Source organism: Balaenoptera borealis (assembly GCF_965194805.1).
Source record: "Balaenoptera borealis genome assembly, chromosome: 12".
Lineage (NCBI taxonomy): Eukaryota > Metazoa > Chordata > Mammalia > Artiodactyla > Balaenopteridae > Balaenoptera > Balaenoptera borealis.
This window is the reverse complement of record NC_138869.1, coordinates 52,053,196-52,068,677: the sequence shown is the minus strand read 5'-3', so window position 1 is coordinate 52,068,677 and position 15,482 is coordinate 52,053,196. Positions and strand designations below refer to the sequence as shown.

Below are 15,482 nucleotides of genomic sequence, written 5' to 3'. Positions count from 1 at the left end.
AAGGATAATGTATCCATAAAGTTCTCATATAATTAAAAATGAACAACAGCAACAAGACCTGAATTGCTATGCTACTCTTGGCAAACCTTTTAATCCCCTTCATCCTGTTTGCTCAGCTATAAAAAGAAGTAGACTAGAATGCCACAGTGCTTCAAGCTCTATAATTCTATTGCTAAGGGACTACAAACTCAAATTATGAAACATTTGATGATATTCTCTAAGTATTTTAAAATAATTTCCTGCACAGATTTTAAAGGCCGCCTTTTTAAAAAAGCAATCTTAAAAATTCTACCTTTATAAGAAAAAATAGTATTTTTCTTGTATTTACTTGAAAATAGTATTTTCAAGTTAAATAATAGTATTTAACTTGATATATATCAAGTTAAATCATGATATATCCATACAGTATGTTCTTGTGCAGCTGCCAAAACAAAACAAAAAACAAACAAAAACAAAAAGGAGAGAGGGACTTCCCTGGTGGTGCAGTGGTTAAGAATCTGTCTGCCAATGCAGGGGACACGGGTTCAAGCCCTGGTCTGGGAAGATTCCACATGCCGCGGAGCAACTAAGTCTGTGTGCCACAACTATTGAGCCTGTGTGCTGCAACTACTGAAGCCCACGAACCTAGAGCCCGTGCTCCACAACGAGAAGCCACCACAATGAGAAGCCCGCGCACTGCAACAAAGAGTAGCCTCCGCTCACTGCAACTAGAGAAAGCCCGTGTGCAGCAACAAAGACCCAACGCAGCCAAAAAAAAAAAAAAAAAAAGTGAAAGTTTGTTTTTCTCCCTTTAGACGTGGGACAAACTCTAAAATATCATTATGTTTAAACAAAAAATTGAGGTGTAGAATGATGTGTATGTGTATGCTGTTTGTGGAAAAAAAATATATGAAAAAGAAAGAAAAAACAAAAAAACTTTGTGACATTGACTGCCTCCAAGGAGGGTCTTGGTTGGCTGAAAGGACAGCAGACAGAATGAGACTTGTCACTTCGTACCTTTAACAATTCCAGTCATGGGACTTCCCTGGTGGTGCAGCGGTTAAGACTCTATGCTCCCAATGCAGGGGGCCCGGGTTCGATCCCTAGCCAGGGAATTAGATCCCACATCCATGCCGCAACTAAAAGTTCACATGCCACAACTAAGGAGCCCACATACTGCAACTAAGGAGCCGGCAAGCCGCAACTAAGGAGCCTGCGAGCCGCAACTAAGGAGCTCGCCTGCTGCAACTAAGACCCAGTGCAACCAAATAAATAATATTAAAAAAAAAATTCCAGTCATGTGATTACCTATTCAAACAAATAAAATTACTTTAAAAAGCAGTATCCCATTAAGTGATACAAAAAGCATCACTGATAAAGATAACCATTAGAGAGAAACATCTATTATTTTTAAGATGTATAAGGAAAGGTTTTTTCAGCCTTCAGAGAATTTGGTCCAAAAGTTAAAATAACCAGAATGAGCAGCATTAGCTTCTTAACCTTTGCCTTCCTTATGTATTCCCCTTCCCTCTCCTCATTCTCAGATGTTCACGGTTTTCTTCTTTCATGAGGGCTATGGTTATTTAGGGGAACAATCCCTTCTATTATCCCCCGTGTTACCCTTGATCCTTTAGTGGTCTTTATCTTTAGGATTTCTATTCTTCCACTGCAAGCTTTGAGCACACAACACATTATAGCAACAATTGCCATATACTGAGAGCCATCAGGTGCCAGGCACTTTATTATCTCATTTAATGCTCTAAAAACCCTGTTATTAAGTTGGCCTCATCTCCAATTCAGAGGCAATAAATGAGGCTCAGAAGTTAGGAAACCCTGCCTAAGGTTACTGACAGATTAGAATTTGAACCCAGGTCTGATTCCAAATGCTGTATTCTTCCCCACATGACCCTGCCACTGGGGGTATACATCAGAACCCTAGGACTAGTATTACCCTGGGGTTAACTGTTGGCAAGGGATTCTATCTGTATCTGGAGATAATCTGTGCAGACTCTCCATTATTAACAAAATGAGACACCACTGATTTAAGGTTGAAGTATTGCTTCAGATTACCTACCTTAAGTGTTTCAGCATGAATTTTATTCAGCTGAGAAACTTCTTGCCGCTTGCAGGCTTTTGTTGCTTCCAAAAGGTTTTCAAGATTAAGGTTCGCTTTTTGCAAAGACTGAAGCTCTGATTCTAATTCCAGCTGCCTTTTCCTAATACGTATTATAATATTGAGTGTTTCAGGTAATAAGTAATGTCATACATTTGTAGAGTACTTTACAGTTTATGTTCTCACACAACTTTATAGTTATCTCTTTAAATCAGAGATATTCTCAGATTATTACTGGGATTTTCCAATTGGGTAAAATACAGCTCAGAGATTGATGACTGCTTAAGGTATTCAACTAGCAAATGGTAGCGTTCCAATTCAAAAGCCCAAACAATCCACAATGATTCCATATGTAACACGTTATTTTTAAAACAAACATTTCTATATATTTTAGAATAGGATTAATCTTAGTTATAATATGAATGTGGTTTATCTTTGTTTTCTTTTACACAGAATATCAAGTGAGAATATTAACAGGAAAAATTTAATAAAAAATAAATAACTGCATAGAACGTGAATCTCAAAAAAAAAAAAAGAATATTAACAAACCTGTAATTTCTAAAAATCCTGATCTAATTCATAACAGCAGTGATTTAAATTTGCTGGCCAGATACAGAATTTACAAGTAACTTTAACAGATACTCATCTCAATAGGTATATCCCTTAAAACATCTGTATCATCTAGTTCACTGAATATATTATTAAAGACTAGAAGTTTATGTCAACTGTACCTCAATTTTTAAAAATGAGTAAAGAAAAAGAGCTAGATGCAAGCCCTTTTCCTTCATGTCAAAACAAGTTAGCTGCTATATTAGAATATTTAAGGTAAATGCTCAATTAAATCATCAATGCTAAACACCAAAACAAACCAACACTAAAAGATCAGAAATAGTAAGCATGAATGTGTATTTATACTTTACCTAGTTAGTTCTTTGAATTCTTCATATTCTTGCTTTGAATTATTCAGCTCTGTCTGAACTTGCAGGAGTTGTGCTTTTAACTTCTCAGTGTTTGCTAACGAACATGGCTCTTTCAGAGCTTTAGGAGAGAATCTTTGCTCACCTGATAATAAGGAAACAACCTGGTCTTTGAAAGAGAAAAATAACAGAATACATATTCTAAGTTCTCTGCCAGGTATCAATTTTGAAGCACAAGGAGGAAAAAAGAGAAATCATTGGAAAGTGGACCCTAAAATACAAGGGCCTGTAACTCAAGAGGAGACATAAGACACAACCCAGTGCATCAAAGAGTATCAGAAGTTGTTTTTGAGAAGCTGTGAAGCCACAGGATGAAGGGGCATATTTAAGCCAACACCTTTTCCATTAAGAGAAAAGAGCAAACAATGACTGAAGTATAACACCCACACTGCTGGACAGAGAAACATCACCAATTGAATCTTCCAGGAATTAGTGCCAACGGTCAATGAATTTTTAGCAAAAGAAACAAATAGCAATGGCAGCCAACTGAAAGAACTTGGTATCATCTACCAGGTAGAATATATTAATTTTCAGGGATTGCTTAGAAGGCTGAATTTGTTGAAAAGAGTGCCACTGAGTTTCAGTATGGGAAATAACATGTAAAAATGTTTAGAGAGGGACTTCCCTGGTGGTCCAGTGGTAAAGAATCAGCTTTCCAATGCAGGGGACGTGGTTTCGATCCCTGTTTGGGGAACTAAGATCTCACATGCCGTGGAGCAACTAAGCCCGTGCACCACAACTAGTGAGCTCGTGCGCCTCATTGAGAGCCCACCTGCCGCAAACTACAGAGGAGCCCATGCGCTCTGGAACCCGCGTGCCACAACTACAGGGCCCACAAGCCCTGGAGTCTGTGCACCACAGCTAGAGAGAGAAAACCTGCACGCCACAACTAGAGAGAAGCCCACGTGCTGCAGCTAGACAGAAACCTGAGCAGACTGCGCACTGTAACGAAAAGATCCTGCATGCTTCAACAGAGATGCCTCAACAAAGAACCCATGTGCTGCAAGTAAGACCTGACACAGCCAAAAAAAAATAAGGAAAATAAATAAATAAAATAAATAAATATGTTTTAAAAAAAGAAGATTGAAGTAAATACCCCAAACTGCTTATTAAAAAAGAAATTGTTTAGAGAATGATGTATGTTTAGAAGATGGTGAGGTCCAGAAATTACCATTAGTATCTTTCAAAGGTAGTAAGTTAAGGTACTACTGAGGGCAAAATGGCCAACAAAATACAGAGCATTGTAGGAAAAAATAGTTAATACAGAAAACCTGATTTTAACTTTGCATCTAAAATTGTGGTCTCTCTACAACCCATATTCTGTGAATTTTATTCTTTTGTTAATTCATAACAGGATGGAAGAAGGCTTGGAAAAGGAAATTTTAAAAATATTTTTTTCCTTTATCACTGCAGTATAAAAAGATTAGAACTATCTCAATTTCAACCTAAAGAGAAACAAAGGCTGAAACAGAGTGTGATAAAAGACCATGAAGATATTCACTCTAAGAATGGAGCAAACATAGACTTTGTTACCAAATCCCAGAGCATTCACACCAATAGCTGCCAAGCGTGTAAATCAGATCAGTAACTAAACCACTTTTCAGAGAGTAACAGTAAACTTACAGAACTAACGTAGAGCAGAACGTACACTGGCAAGCATGACCCGCAACCATGACGTCAGGACCAATCACTGTGCTGGCTGGACCGTGAGTCTGATCACCCTGACATCTCTCACACTGTACAGATGTTCGTCAGGTGAATAAATATCTCAACTCTACACTCATTCATGTTGTCGTTAGTTAAGTACTTTTCATTTCAAATACTTAAAATAGGAAAATTCCACTTAATAAAAATGTAAAGTAATATGTGAATCAATCTTTTATCTGTAAGACAGAGAAAGGCATGTTTACAACTATCACGTCTTACTTTTGTCATTTTTCTCTGTGCCAGATACTTCAAAGAAAGCTTTTTCCAGGATTGTGATGGTCTGGGCATCCATTTCGTGGGCTCTTTTCACAGGCTGTGACAATCTCAGTCTTCTGTTCTCCTCCCTGAGGGAATGATTTTCCATAGCATATTTTGCAACTCTGGGGTGGTGCTCTACCTGTCACATGGAAGAATTAGAGACTTACGTATTTACAAACATGACCTTAGTGAACAAGTCCTTCCGAAAGCCAACAGCAAACACTGTGGACACCGCAGGCACTGCGGGGGTGGGGAGCACCTCAGCTTTTACCATCAGACTGAATACGTGCATATCCTACAACTCTGAACTCTACATTCGGGTCAGGAAACTCGAAACTTCCCTGTCTACCCCTGAAACGTTCACCCAGGCACCTGCGGTGATAAGCACAGGGTGCACATTGTGGCAGGCTCTTCCTGCAAAGGAGACGGCTTGAATTAACACACTGAAAAGAATTAGGAAACTCTACTGACCAGGGTGGAATGCCCCCAAAAGACACATTAAATGAAAAGGGCAAGGTACAGAAAAGTGTGTATGCTGTCTTCTGTGCACAAAAGGGATAAAAGTAAAAACTTCTATCAATATTAGTTGGAAAATGCAGAAAAACCTCTCAAAAGATATCCCCTCTGGTAAGAGATTATCCTTGTTTTTTAATTACGTGCCTGTGTTAACTATCCATCCTCTCAGGGAAAAGGAAAAACAACAACACTTCAAAGGGCTCAGCTGCGAAGAGACTACTGGCTCCGATAACCCCAGGTGCCCACTGGGAGGAAGTGCGCTTGGCCTGCTGGGGCTAAGTGCCACGGCAGCGACACCACCACAACCACCACCACGTCCTCCCTTCTCCCTTCAGGTTTTACTACTTTAGAAAATTGGGGGGTGGGGGGGAAGGGGGGAGGGGCACATTATGCAATCATACTGTCAGTTGAATTCATTTAAAACACTTTCTCTTGCATTAAATTACAAGAATTTCCTGACCAATTTGGTGACTGATTCATACTTGCCTTGAACTTCTTTTAGTTTCACAATTACTGCGAATGTCATGTACTCACTTGTTCTCGCAGAGTTTGAATCTCATCCCTCAATTCCAACAGCAAACGATCCTGCTCCTCGGGCAGAAAACTCCCCCGGGATTCCTTGTGGAGCTTCTCCAGGCGCATTATTTGATCCTCTCGGAATTTCACGATCATTTTATTAGATTGAATAAATTTTTCTTTTTTGAGGGTGAGGTCTTCCAATTGGCTAACTTTTTCTACCAAAGACTTAAGAAATTCATAATTTGGTTAAACATAAAAAATAATTGGGCTTCCCTAAATTTTCACAAAACAAGCAATAAACACTAACTTCACATTTAATCTCAAAGGCAAAATTAGGTTTTTCAGTCTTCCTTTGTTTTATTTACTTGTGCCATTTATTTCACTCGGAAAAGCTCCTCATAGTGAAAGCCTAAAATATCTGAATCCCCTTTTACTAATTCAGTTTCCTACCTTCTTTTCCTGTTCAGATTTCTTAAAGAATAACATTGCCTCTCGGAAATACTTCATGTAGTCAGTCTCATCTTTGTCTGTAACGGGTCCAGTAAGAAAGAAAAGGAAAGAGGAAAAATGTTTTATCTCTCAAATTTTAAGAACAAGAAATGAGCTAAAATAGCCTTTGATTGACTGCTCTCAATTCGTCTTAAAGAATCACTCTCATCACCAGATCATGAATTTCAAATTAACCCAGTCTACAAATTACCTATTCTTTGAAGAAAAGTAAGTCTCTCATATCCAATTTAGTAAACATATAAAGATTCCATATGACAGAATCTTGGAAGTGGATCTAAATGAAATTTACTAGTATCTCTTTTTAGCACTTATTAGGGATGAATTATTCAAAATTATTTCTACTCCCCTTTCCCACCACATCTCACAGAAATCAGTACCTGTGGTAACTGTGTCTGGTTACAAAGTACCATGTTCCTATGTAGGTGAAATAAACAGGAACAGACACTCGTGGGAAATCTGGGTAGCCTTACTGTGTTGTTCCTGTCACTGGAGGGCTCTCATACTAATACCCATGCCTGGATTGCCTCCGGTTAGAGGACACTGCGCCCGTCGTACCTCCAGTCCGAAAGCTTTCTGGTGGTATCTGCCCTGCAGTAAGCTGGGCCAGCTGCTCTTTGAGCCTCTTCACTTCAGCTTGGAGCTGGGTCACATTTCCTTGCGTGTCTTCATTTACCACTGCCTGTTCAAGAATTTTTTTAAAAAGCATTAAAAGAATGCTGAGCCATACAGTCTCGTGTTTATATTTGTTTGTATGATTTGGAGTGACGAAGACCAAACAAAACTGCGCTTGCATCTCACAAACAGTCCAAAGGCCTCCAAAATCAGTGCGCTGGAGTGTGGAGGGAGCTTCCTTCCCCTCTGCCTTCACACCTAGAGCCAGAGACTCTTTCCCCTCCCCTCCCCAAGCCCCCACTTAGGTCTCTGCTCTGTTGACTGGCCCTGGGCCCTGCTGGGCTGGGTCGCCTCTGGGATCAACATATATTCATCTAACACTGCCTTCTTCCTGAGATAACCCCACCCCGTGAAGAAGAGCAAACACCCCCATGAGTGTCACCTCCCCCTGTCTTCGCTCACTAAAGAGGTGTAAGGAACTGCAGAGCTGACCTGAGCTCCACTGGCTTGGAAGAAACCACCCTCTCCAGAAAAGTCCAACCCTGTATTTCCTAACAGTCTCCTGGAAGGGAGAGTTGGTTTGACAACTCCATTTCTGTTTTATTATCACACTAAATGCTCTTTTAAAGAAATGTCTTATTTGAGACGACTTCTAAGAAGTTCATAACGTCCCACAAAACCTAGAGGGTGATAACAAGAGTCAAGAGCTGAGAACCAACCAAATCAAATACCCAATACTCCAGAGTGAGGGAGAAACCTCTGACAGCCCCAAGGTCCCCATGTTCCTGTCTGTAGCTGGGTCTGCCCACGGGGAAGGACTGTTCACTCTTAAACAAATTCCAGACATCCGAGCCACTTTCCCTTGGTAGGCTGCAGCAGAGGACTCAACATTGGCAGTGACTAGTATAAGGCTCCTGGTTTTGTTATTTCATGTGTTAAGAAGCCATTTCTAGTTGCTTCTGATTGTTATGGACAGCCTCATTAAAAGGCAATCCTATACACTGTGACATCACTGTCACATCGGTGACATCATAATTCTAATTATCCCTGCAGTTCTCAACTCTCTAGTAAGTCCCAAGAGATAGGGTCAGGAAGCTCTAATGATTTTCCTCCTCATATTACAAATATCCCACAGGGGGTTCATAATCCAATAAAATGAATGAATAACCAGACCTATACTCTTCTGCCTTACCCAAGGGAAGAGGCAACATGTACCTCTTTGCTTTTACCATGATAAGATCACTAGGGAGTCTATTTTGGGAGGTAAGAATGACCACTTTCTCCTTTGAAAGAGAGAGGAAATTAATTTGCCAGTTTACGCCCTTTGATTCTTTTGTCTAGAACCAAAGAGCCCTCCAACCTCTCCAAAGCAAGTGGGGAACTCCTTGGTCTTTCGACAGTCTGCACCAGGGGTTGGCAAAGTGCTGCTTGAACATAGCCATGCCCATATGTTTACATATCATCTACAGCTGCTTTCTCACTACAAAGGCAGAGCTGAGTAGTTGGGACAGAGACCATACGGTCCAAGAAGCCGAAATTATTTACCTCTTGGGCCCTTTACAGGAAGTTTTCTGACCACTGGTGTACACAAATATCAAGGAAACTTCTTGCATATAAAGAAAAATGAGGAATCCTTGGAGTTATAGACAACTTGAAAGACAAAGTTTGTCAATATCATTAAACTGCGTTCATAGTGGATCCTCCTGCTCCCAACACCCAGCTCTGATAGCGCGGTTTAGGTAAATAAATTTAGTCTCCAGCCCAATTACAAAGGAAAAACTTTGCCTTCCCTTGAGGAAAAACTAGCCAAACAATAATGACCATAAGACCTACTCTAGTCTCAAATTACATGAGCGATATAGAAGGCTAGGAAAGATAAAATAGAAACCTTGCTTAGAGTTAGGCTTTCACAACAGAGAAATACAGTAACTAAAAGCTAATGTTAATATGAGGGCAATCACAAAAGTGAGATACTGCAAGCTTAAATATTTTTCTAATTTACTTAAGTATACTCAGTATTTTACCTTATTTTTAATCAGCTTGGCTCTTTGGGCAAAATTAAGCGTTGATAGGGTTTCCCCAAAACACCTAGATCCAGGATGAACATTTGCAATTATGGCTGTTTTGGCATTACCTCCAAGGGAATCCTGTTTAATGATATGAATGGTACACATTTTCAGGGGAGAAACCACAAGATGTTGTTTGTTTTTTTTTTAATTTTTTTAAAAAAATTAATTAACTAATTAATTAATTTTTGGCTGTGTTGGGTCTTCGTTTCTGTGCAAGGGCTTTCTCTAGTTGCGGCGACTGGGGGCCACTCTTCATCACGGTGCGCGGGCCTCTCACTATCGCGGCCTCTCTTGTTGCGGAGCACAAGCTCCAGATGCGCAGGCTCAGTAGTTGTGGCTCACGGGCCCAGTTGCTCCGCGGCATGTGGGATCTTCCCAGACCAGAGCTGGAACCCGTGTCCCCTGCATTGGCAGGCAGATTCTCAACCACTGTGCAACCAGGGAAGCCCCACAAGATGTTTTTTAAGCAAACAAAATGTATACTATTAGCACCAAGGCTGAGAGATTATCCAACTGCCAACCATAGTGAGCATAACCAAAACAGGGGCCCAGGAACTCAATTATCTACTTTACCCGGAGTAAGAAGGTAAGTTTGGAGTCTCTGTAGCAAACGTGTCTCTGTTTTCCATTACCCACATCGACAAGTGCAGTAATCACCTGGCCCAGGCAGCTCAACGATCGGTTTATGTTACCTGCTTCCTAGGGTGTTGGGGAAAAAGAACAAAAAATTGAGGTGCACTGATGTCTTTTTAGTATTTTGAATTAAAATATACCTAGCAGGGTGGCAATTTTGAATGGAAAGGCAAGACAGGGACAATATTAAGTTAATAATAATTAACTTATTATTATTAATATTAATTAATAATTATTAATTAATTAATTATTAATTAATATTAAGTTAAGGTAACTAACTTCTCAGCAAAAAGATGTCCTCAACTGTCCACTAACCTTTTCCTATTCGAGGCACACACTGCAATTTTAGTACTATTCAAATACAAACACAAAAATCATGTGAAGGAAAAAAATATCAATGTCACCTCATAATTGTAATAGTTTTAAACTGACCTATAGGTAGGGATAAAATCTAGAAGAGACGAGAGGAAAAAAAGTTGGAGTGCATTAATAGGCATATTTTTCAATCGTTTTATGTTAAAATGTTTGCTACATTATAAGGGTATGGTAACTAATAACCCACTCCCATGTCCCACAAAGCCACCAATGAACATATTACAAGAGAACATTCAGTCTAATTCTGTAATGTAATGTATAATAAAACCTCTTTAAAAGAGTGGTTTCAGGAGAAAAGAAAAATGTTTGGGTTAAACATGTTACACTGGATTTTTACCGTAGGGAGCATATTTCGATAACTGGGTCTGTAGAAGTGGGAGAATAGAAAAAAAGAGAGGAGGAATAGAAATTATTAAGCAAGATGTGATGAGTTCGGAGTTGCCACTATCTGTTACCATTCAGAAAGGTGGTTTAGGGTCACCACCTAAGTTGAGAGCCCTGTCTGTGGAGCTGTTGAATCTCAGCAACTCTTAGCCATGTGCCTCTGGAAAATTTCCTCCAGTTTCTTCAAAATAGAAAGGATAATAGAATCACTTCCCAGAGTTGTTGGGACGGTTAAATAGCTAATATATATAAAGCATTTAGAATGGGCCCAGCATATGTCCTATTTTGAACTTATGCTATTTGTCTTTACTTCATGTCCCTATAGAAACACAAATGTGAGACAGACTGAAACTGCCTGAGAGCTCAAGCGGCTCAAATCCTCACTTTTAAGGCAAACAAGACCCTCTCCTCTACCATTTCTGACTCTTCTCTCTCCCGTCCTTATAGATCCTAAACTGCAGAATCCACACACATTTTATTTTTTTTAATTAATTTTTATTGGAGTATAGTTGTTTTATAATGTAAGAACCTTTTTTTTTTTTTTTTTGGTCCGCAGGGCATGTGGGATCTTAGTTCCCTGACCAAGGACTGAACTCGTGTCCCTTGCATTGGAAGCGTGGAATCCTAACCACTGGACCGCCAGGGAAGTCCCCACACACATTTTATTGACAGTACATATTACAATACATATATGTATACACATTAGCAATACATATTACCAAGAACTTCTGGTAATACCTTAGCCTAGAATGAGGTCCTTAACCCTTAACTCAAGAACTACTTTCCCATGCTTCCCCCAAGCAGGCCATGTCACACCCTTCTTCCTCTGACCCCTGCTACCACTCATATTATCACCCCTTTTGGCATGAATTCAAATACTCTTGCTACTGACACTCATCATATCCCATGTATGTTTACTGTCCCTACCCCACAACAAAAATGTCTATACCTTTTGGATGAAAGCAATTTCTTAATCCTTTGTAGCCCTCAAAACACTTAGCTTGGTACTGACTTCTAGTAATAATTCACAGTCAAGAATTGAAGACCATAATTCCATTCTTACCTTCAATCTCATCCCTTCTGCATGGGTATCTTTTTGCCTTTCAGATCCTGCTAAATCCACCAGATTGAGAAGGGAGGTCCGTATGTTCACAGTTTCATGGCTTTTCTCCATCGACTCTATTGTAATTGTAAAGACTGCATGAGACCTAGAGGATTCTCTATTCATTGATGTCGATGCTACACGTCTGTTTCTCCACCCTCCAGACAACACCTAGGCAAAAGGAAAATACGTTATCACAACTTCCAAGTGGTCACAACAGCCACGAACATCAGTAGGAAATTTGCAGAGTGGTGAGAGACTATCTAATGAGGAATATACTCAAGTTATTTTCCTTTCCCTTTCCTTTTTTGATTCTTCTCCATGTCATGAAAGAAAACAAGCAGGAAATCAGAAGGCATAGGATCTAGAATGGGCTTTGCCATTTCTCTATTTGTATTAACTCAATGCAAATCGCAAAATCTCTCTGAACCCTCTTCTTTACCGAGACTATGAGAAAGTTAGATAAAAGAAATCTTAAAATTACCTTCAAGCCCTAAGTTTTATTAGCTCTTTTGGTCTACAAAGTATTTGTTTTCCCTCCCTATTCCCTGTGGCAAGCAGATACATGAAGGTTCAGACCGCAGACTCTAGAATAGGATGAACATGAGTTCAACTCTTGGCTCCACTATCTACCAGCTGTGTGGTCTGGGGGCCAGTTGACCTTTTCAAGGCTCAGTCCCATATTTGTAAAACGGGAATATGGGTACCTACCTCACAGGGCAGAACATCTCAAACTGTAATATGAATGCTAATCAGCTAGGATCTGGTTAAAATTCAGATTCTGACTCAGCAGACGTGAGGGAGAGAATGAGATCCTGCATTTCTAACAACCTCCTATGTGACACCCATAGTCTGAGAACTACATTCTTGAGTGGCATGGTCATAATATGTATTGGATAAAATGAAGAAATTAGTAGCTTACCTCAAAAAGTAGATAAAAAAATTAAATGAAATAACATATACAAAAGAAGTTAGCACAGGGCTTAGCACATACACTCAATAAATGGAGCTGTTATAACCCTCTCTATTAACCAGCCATAGCATAAAAATGAAATGGTTTATATCTTTATTTTTTTGGTTAGTAGTTCATGCTTCCTTTTCATAACACTAAATACTGTATATTAAATATTAGATAATGATACATTCATACAGCTGTAAAGAGAAAGAGAGCGAGATCCTCAAACATGGGACAAATTTCAAAATACTATTAGCTTAAAAAAGCAAGTGCAGGGCTTCCCTGGTGGCGCTGTGGTTAAGAATCTGTCTGCCAATGATGGGGACACGGGTTCGAACCCTGGTCCGGGAAGATCCCACATGCCGCGGAGCAACTAAGCATGTGCGCAACAACTACTGAGCCTGTGCTCTAGAGCCCGCGAGCCACAACTACTGAGCCCATGTGCCACAACTACTGAAGCCCGCGTGCCTAGAGCCCGTGCTCCGCAACAAGAGAAGCCACTGCAATGAGGAGGCTTCGCACCTCAACAAAGAGTAGCCCCCGCTCGCCGCAACCAGAGAAAGCCCGCGCACAGCAACGAAGACCCAACACAGCCAAAAATAAATAAATAAATTTATAAATTTATAAAAATAAAAATAAATAAAAATTTAAAAAAGCAAGTGCAAAAGTAGCACAATATGCTATCATTTGTACAACATAAGGTGAAAAAGCAAATACAAGTCTGCTTATTTAAATACTTGTGCAAAGGCCAAATACAAACAAAAATCAAAAACAAAACTATTTGGTGAATACTCATGGATTGGAAGACTCAATATTGTTAAGATATTAATTCTCCCCAAATTGATCGACAGATTCAACCCAATCCCACTCAAAAATCCCATCAGTCTTTTCTGTAGAAACTAACAAACTAAATCTGAGTATATGAAAATGCAAAGGACTAAAGAATAACCAAACTAATTGTTAAGAAATTAGAGAACTTACTCTACCTGATCTCAAGACGTACTTCTCAGCAATACAGGCCTAACTCATTTTATTGTGCTTTGCAGATATTATGTTTTTTACAAATTGAAGGTTTGTGGCAACCCTGTGTCAAGCAAGGCTGACTCTCTTGTTAGGGGCTAATGTAGCTGGTGACTAAGTTGAAGCCAATGCTCATTTACCATTCTAAAATTCCTAGGGCCTTAAGAATTATGCTAAATCTCCTCTGCCTATGCTCTATAACCGGAACAACAAAGCCTGGATGACAGCACATCTGTTTACAACATGGTTTACTGAATATTTTAAGGTCACTGTTGAGACCTATGGCTCAGAAAAAAAATTCCTTTGAAAATAGTATTGCTCATTGACAATACACCTGGTCACCCAAGAGCTCTGGGGGAGATGTACAACAAGGTTAATGTTGTTTTCATGGCTGCTAATACAACATCCATTCGGCAGCCCGTGGATCAAGGAGTCATTTTGACTTTCAAATCTTATTATCGAAGAAATATAGTTCATAAGACTAAAGCTGCCATGGATAGTGATTCCTCTCATGGATCTGGGGAAGGTCAACTGAAAACTTCCTAGAAAGGATTCACCACTCTAGATGCCATAAAGAACATTCACGACTCGTGGCAAGAGGTCAAAATATCAACATTAACAGGACTTTGGAAGAAGCTGACTCCAACCCTCATGGGTGGTTTTGAGGGGTCCAAGACTTCAGTGGAGGAAATAACACAGATGTGGTAGGAATAGCAAGAGAAGTAGAATTAGAAGTGGAGCCTGAAGGTGTGACTGAACTGCTGCAATCTCCTGATAAAACAGATGAGAGGTTGCTTCTTATGGATGAGCAAAGAGAGTGGTTTCTTGAAATGGAATCTACTCCTGGCGAAGATGCTGTGAAGATTGTTAAAAAGACAACAGAGGATTTAGAATATTATATAAATGTGGTTGATAAAGCAGGGCAAGGTTTGAGAGGACTGACTCCAATTTTGAAAGAAGTTCCACGATGGGTAAAATGGTACCAAACAGCTGCAGAGAAATCATTAGTGACAGTAAGAGTCCCCTGATGCAGCAAGCTTCATTGTTGTCTTATTTTAAGAAATTGCAACATCCACTCCAACCTTCAGCAACCACCATCCCTATCAGTCAGCAGCCATCACCACTGAGGAAAGACCTTCCAGCAGCAAAAAGATTATGATTCACTGAAGGCTCAGAGGATGGTTAGCATTTTTTAACAATAAAATATTTTTAAATTAAGGTATATACATTGTTTTTTTAGACATAATGCTATTGCACACTTAACAAACTACAGAACAGCACTTTTTTATGCACTGAGAAACCACAACATTCATGTGACTCACTTTACTGCAATATTTGCTTTATTGTGGTGGTGGGGGACCAAACCTATGATATCCTCAGGTTTGCCTAATATCGAGCAACAATATCAATATCAAGACAGTTGTGTATTGGTAACTGATTCAGACACATAGATCAATGAAACAGAATACAGTCAGATATAAACCCATACATGTACGGTCAATTGATTTTCTTTAAAGGTGCAAAGGCAACCGAATGAGAAAATTTTTTTAAACAAATGGTGCTTCATACGGGATCAAAACCAAAAAGGCAACCCAAGAGTGAACTCTCATGTCAACTATGGGCTTTGGGTGATTACGATATGTCAATGTAAGTTCATCAATTGTACCACTTTAGTGGGGAATGTTTAAAGTGGGGAAGGCTACCCATTTGGGGGAGCACAGGATATATGAGAAATCACTGTACATTCCCCTCA

The 15,482-nt window shown here is 39.6% G+C and overlaps 1 protein-coding gene across 4 annotated transcripts in view; it reads right to left on the bottom strand.

Annotated features, from left to right (window-relative positions):
* KIF15 (kinesin family member 15) overlaps window positions 1-15,482 on the bottom strand; it is a 119,197-nt gene that overhangs the window by 34,680 nt on the left and 69,035 nt on the right. For 3 of the 4 annotated variants that reach the window (XM_082348345.1, XM_082348344.1, XM_082348347.1), the window contains exons 8-16: window positions 11,716-11,925; window positions 9,834-9,959; window positions 9,216-9,338; window positions 7,135-7,258; window positions 6,520-6,596; window positions 6,085-6,294; window positions 4,996-5,173; window positions 3,013-3,178; window positions 2,054-2,195 (exon numbers count right to left, since the gene is read on the bottom strand). In XM_082348345.1, the coding sequence (XP_082204471.1) occupies window positions 2,054-2,195; window positions 3,013-3,178; window positions 4,996-5,173; window positions 6,085-6,294; window positions 6,520-6,596; window positions 7,135-7,258; window positions 9,216-9,338; window positions 9,834-9,959; window positions 11,716-11,925 (1,356 nt within the window). The remainder of the gene's footprint in view (window positions 1-2,053; window positions 2,196-3,012; window positions 3,179-4,995; window positions 5,174-6,084; window positions 6,295-6,519; window positions 6,597-7,134; window positions 7,259-9,215; window positions 9,339-9,833; window positions 9,960-11,715; window positions 11,926-15,482) is intronic. The other variant, XM_082348346.1, reaches the window with a different exon arrangement.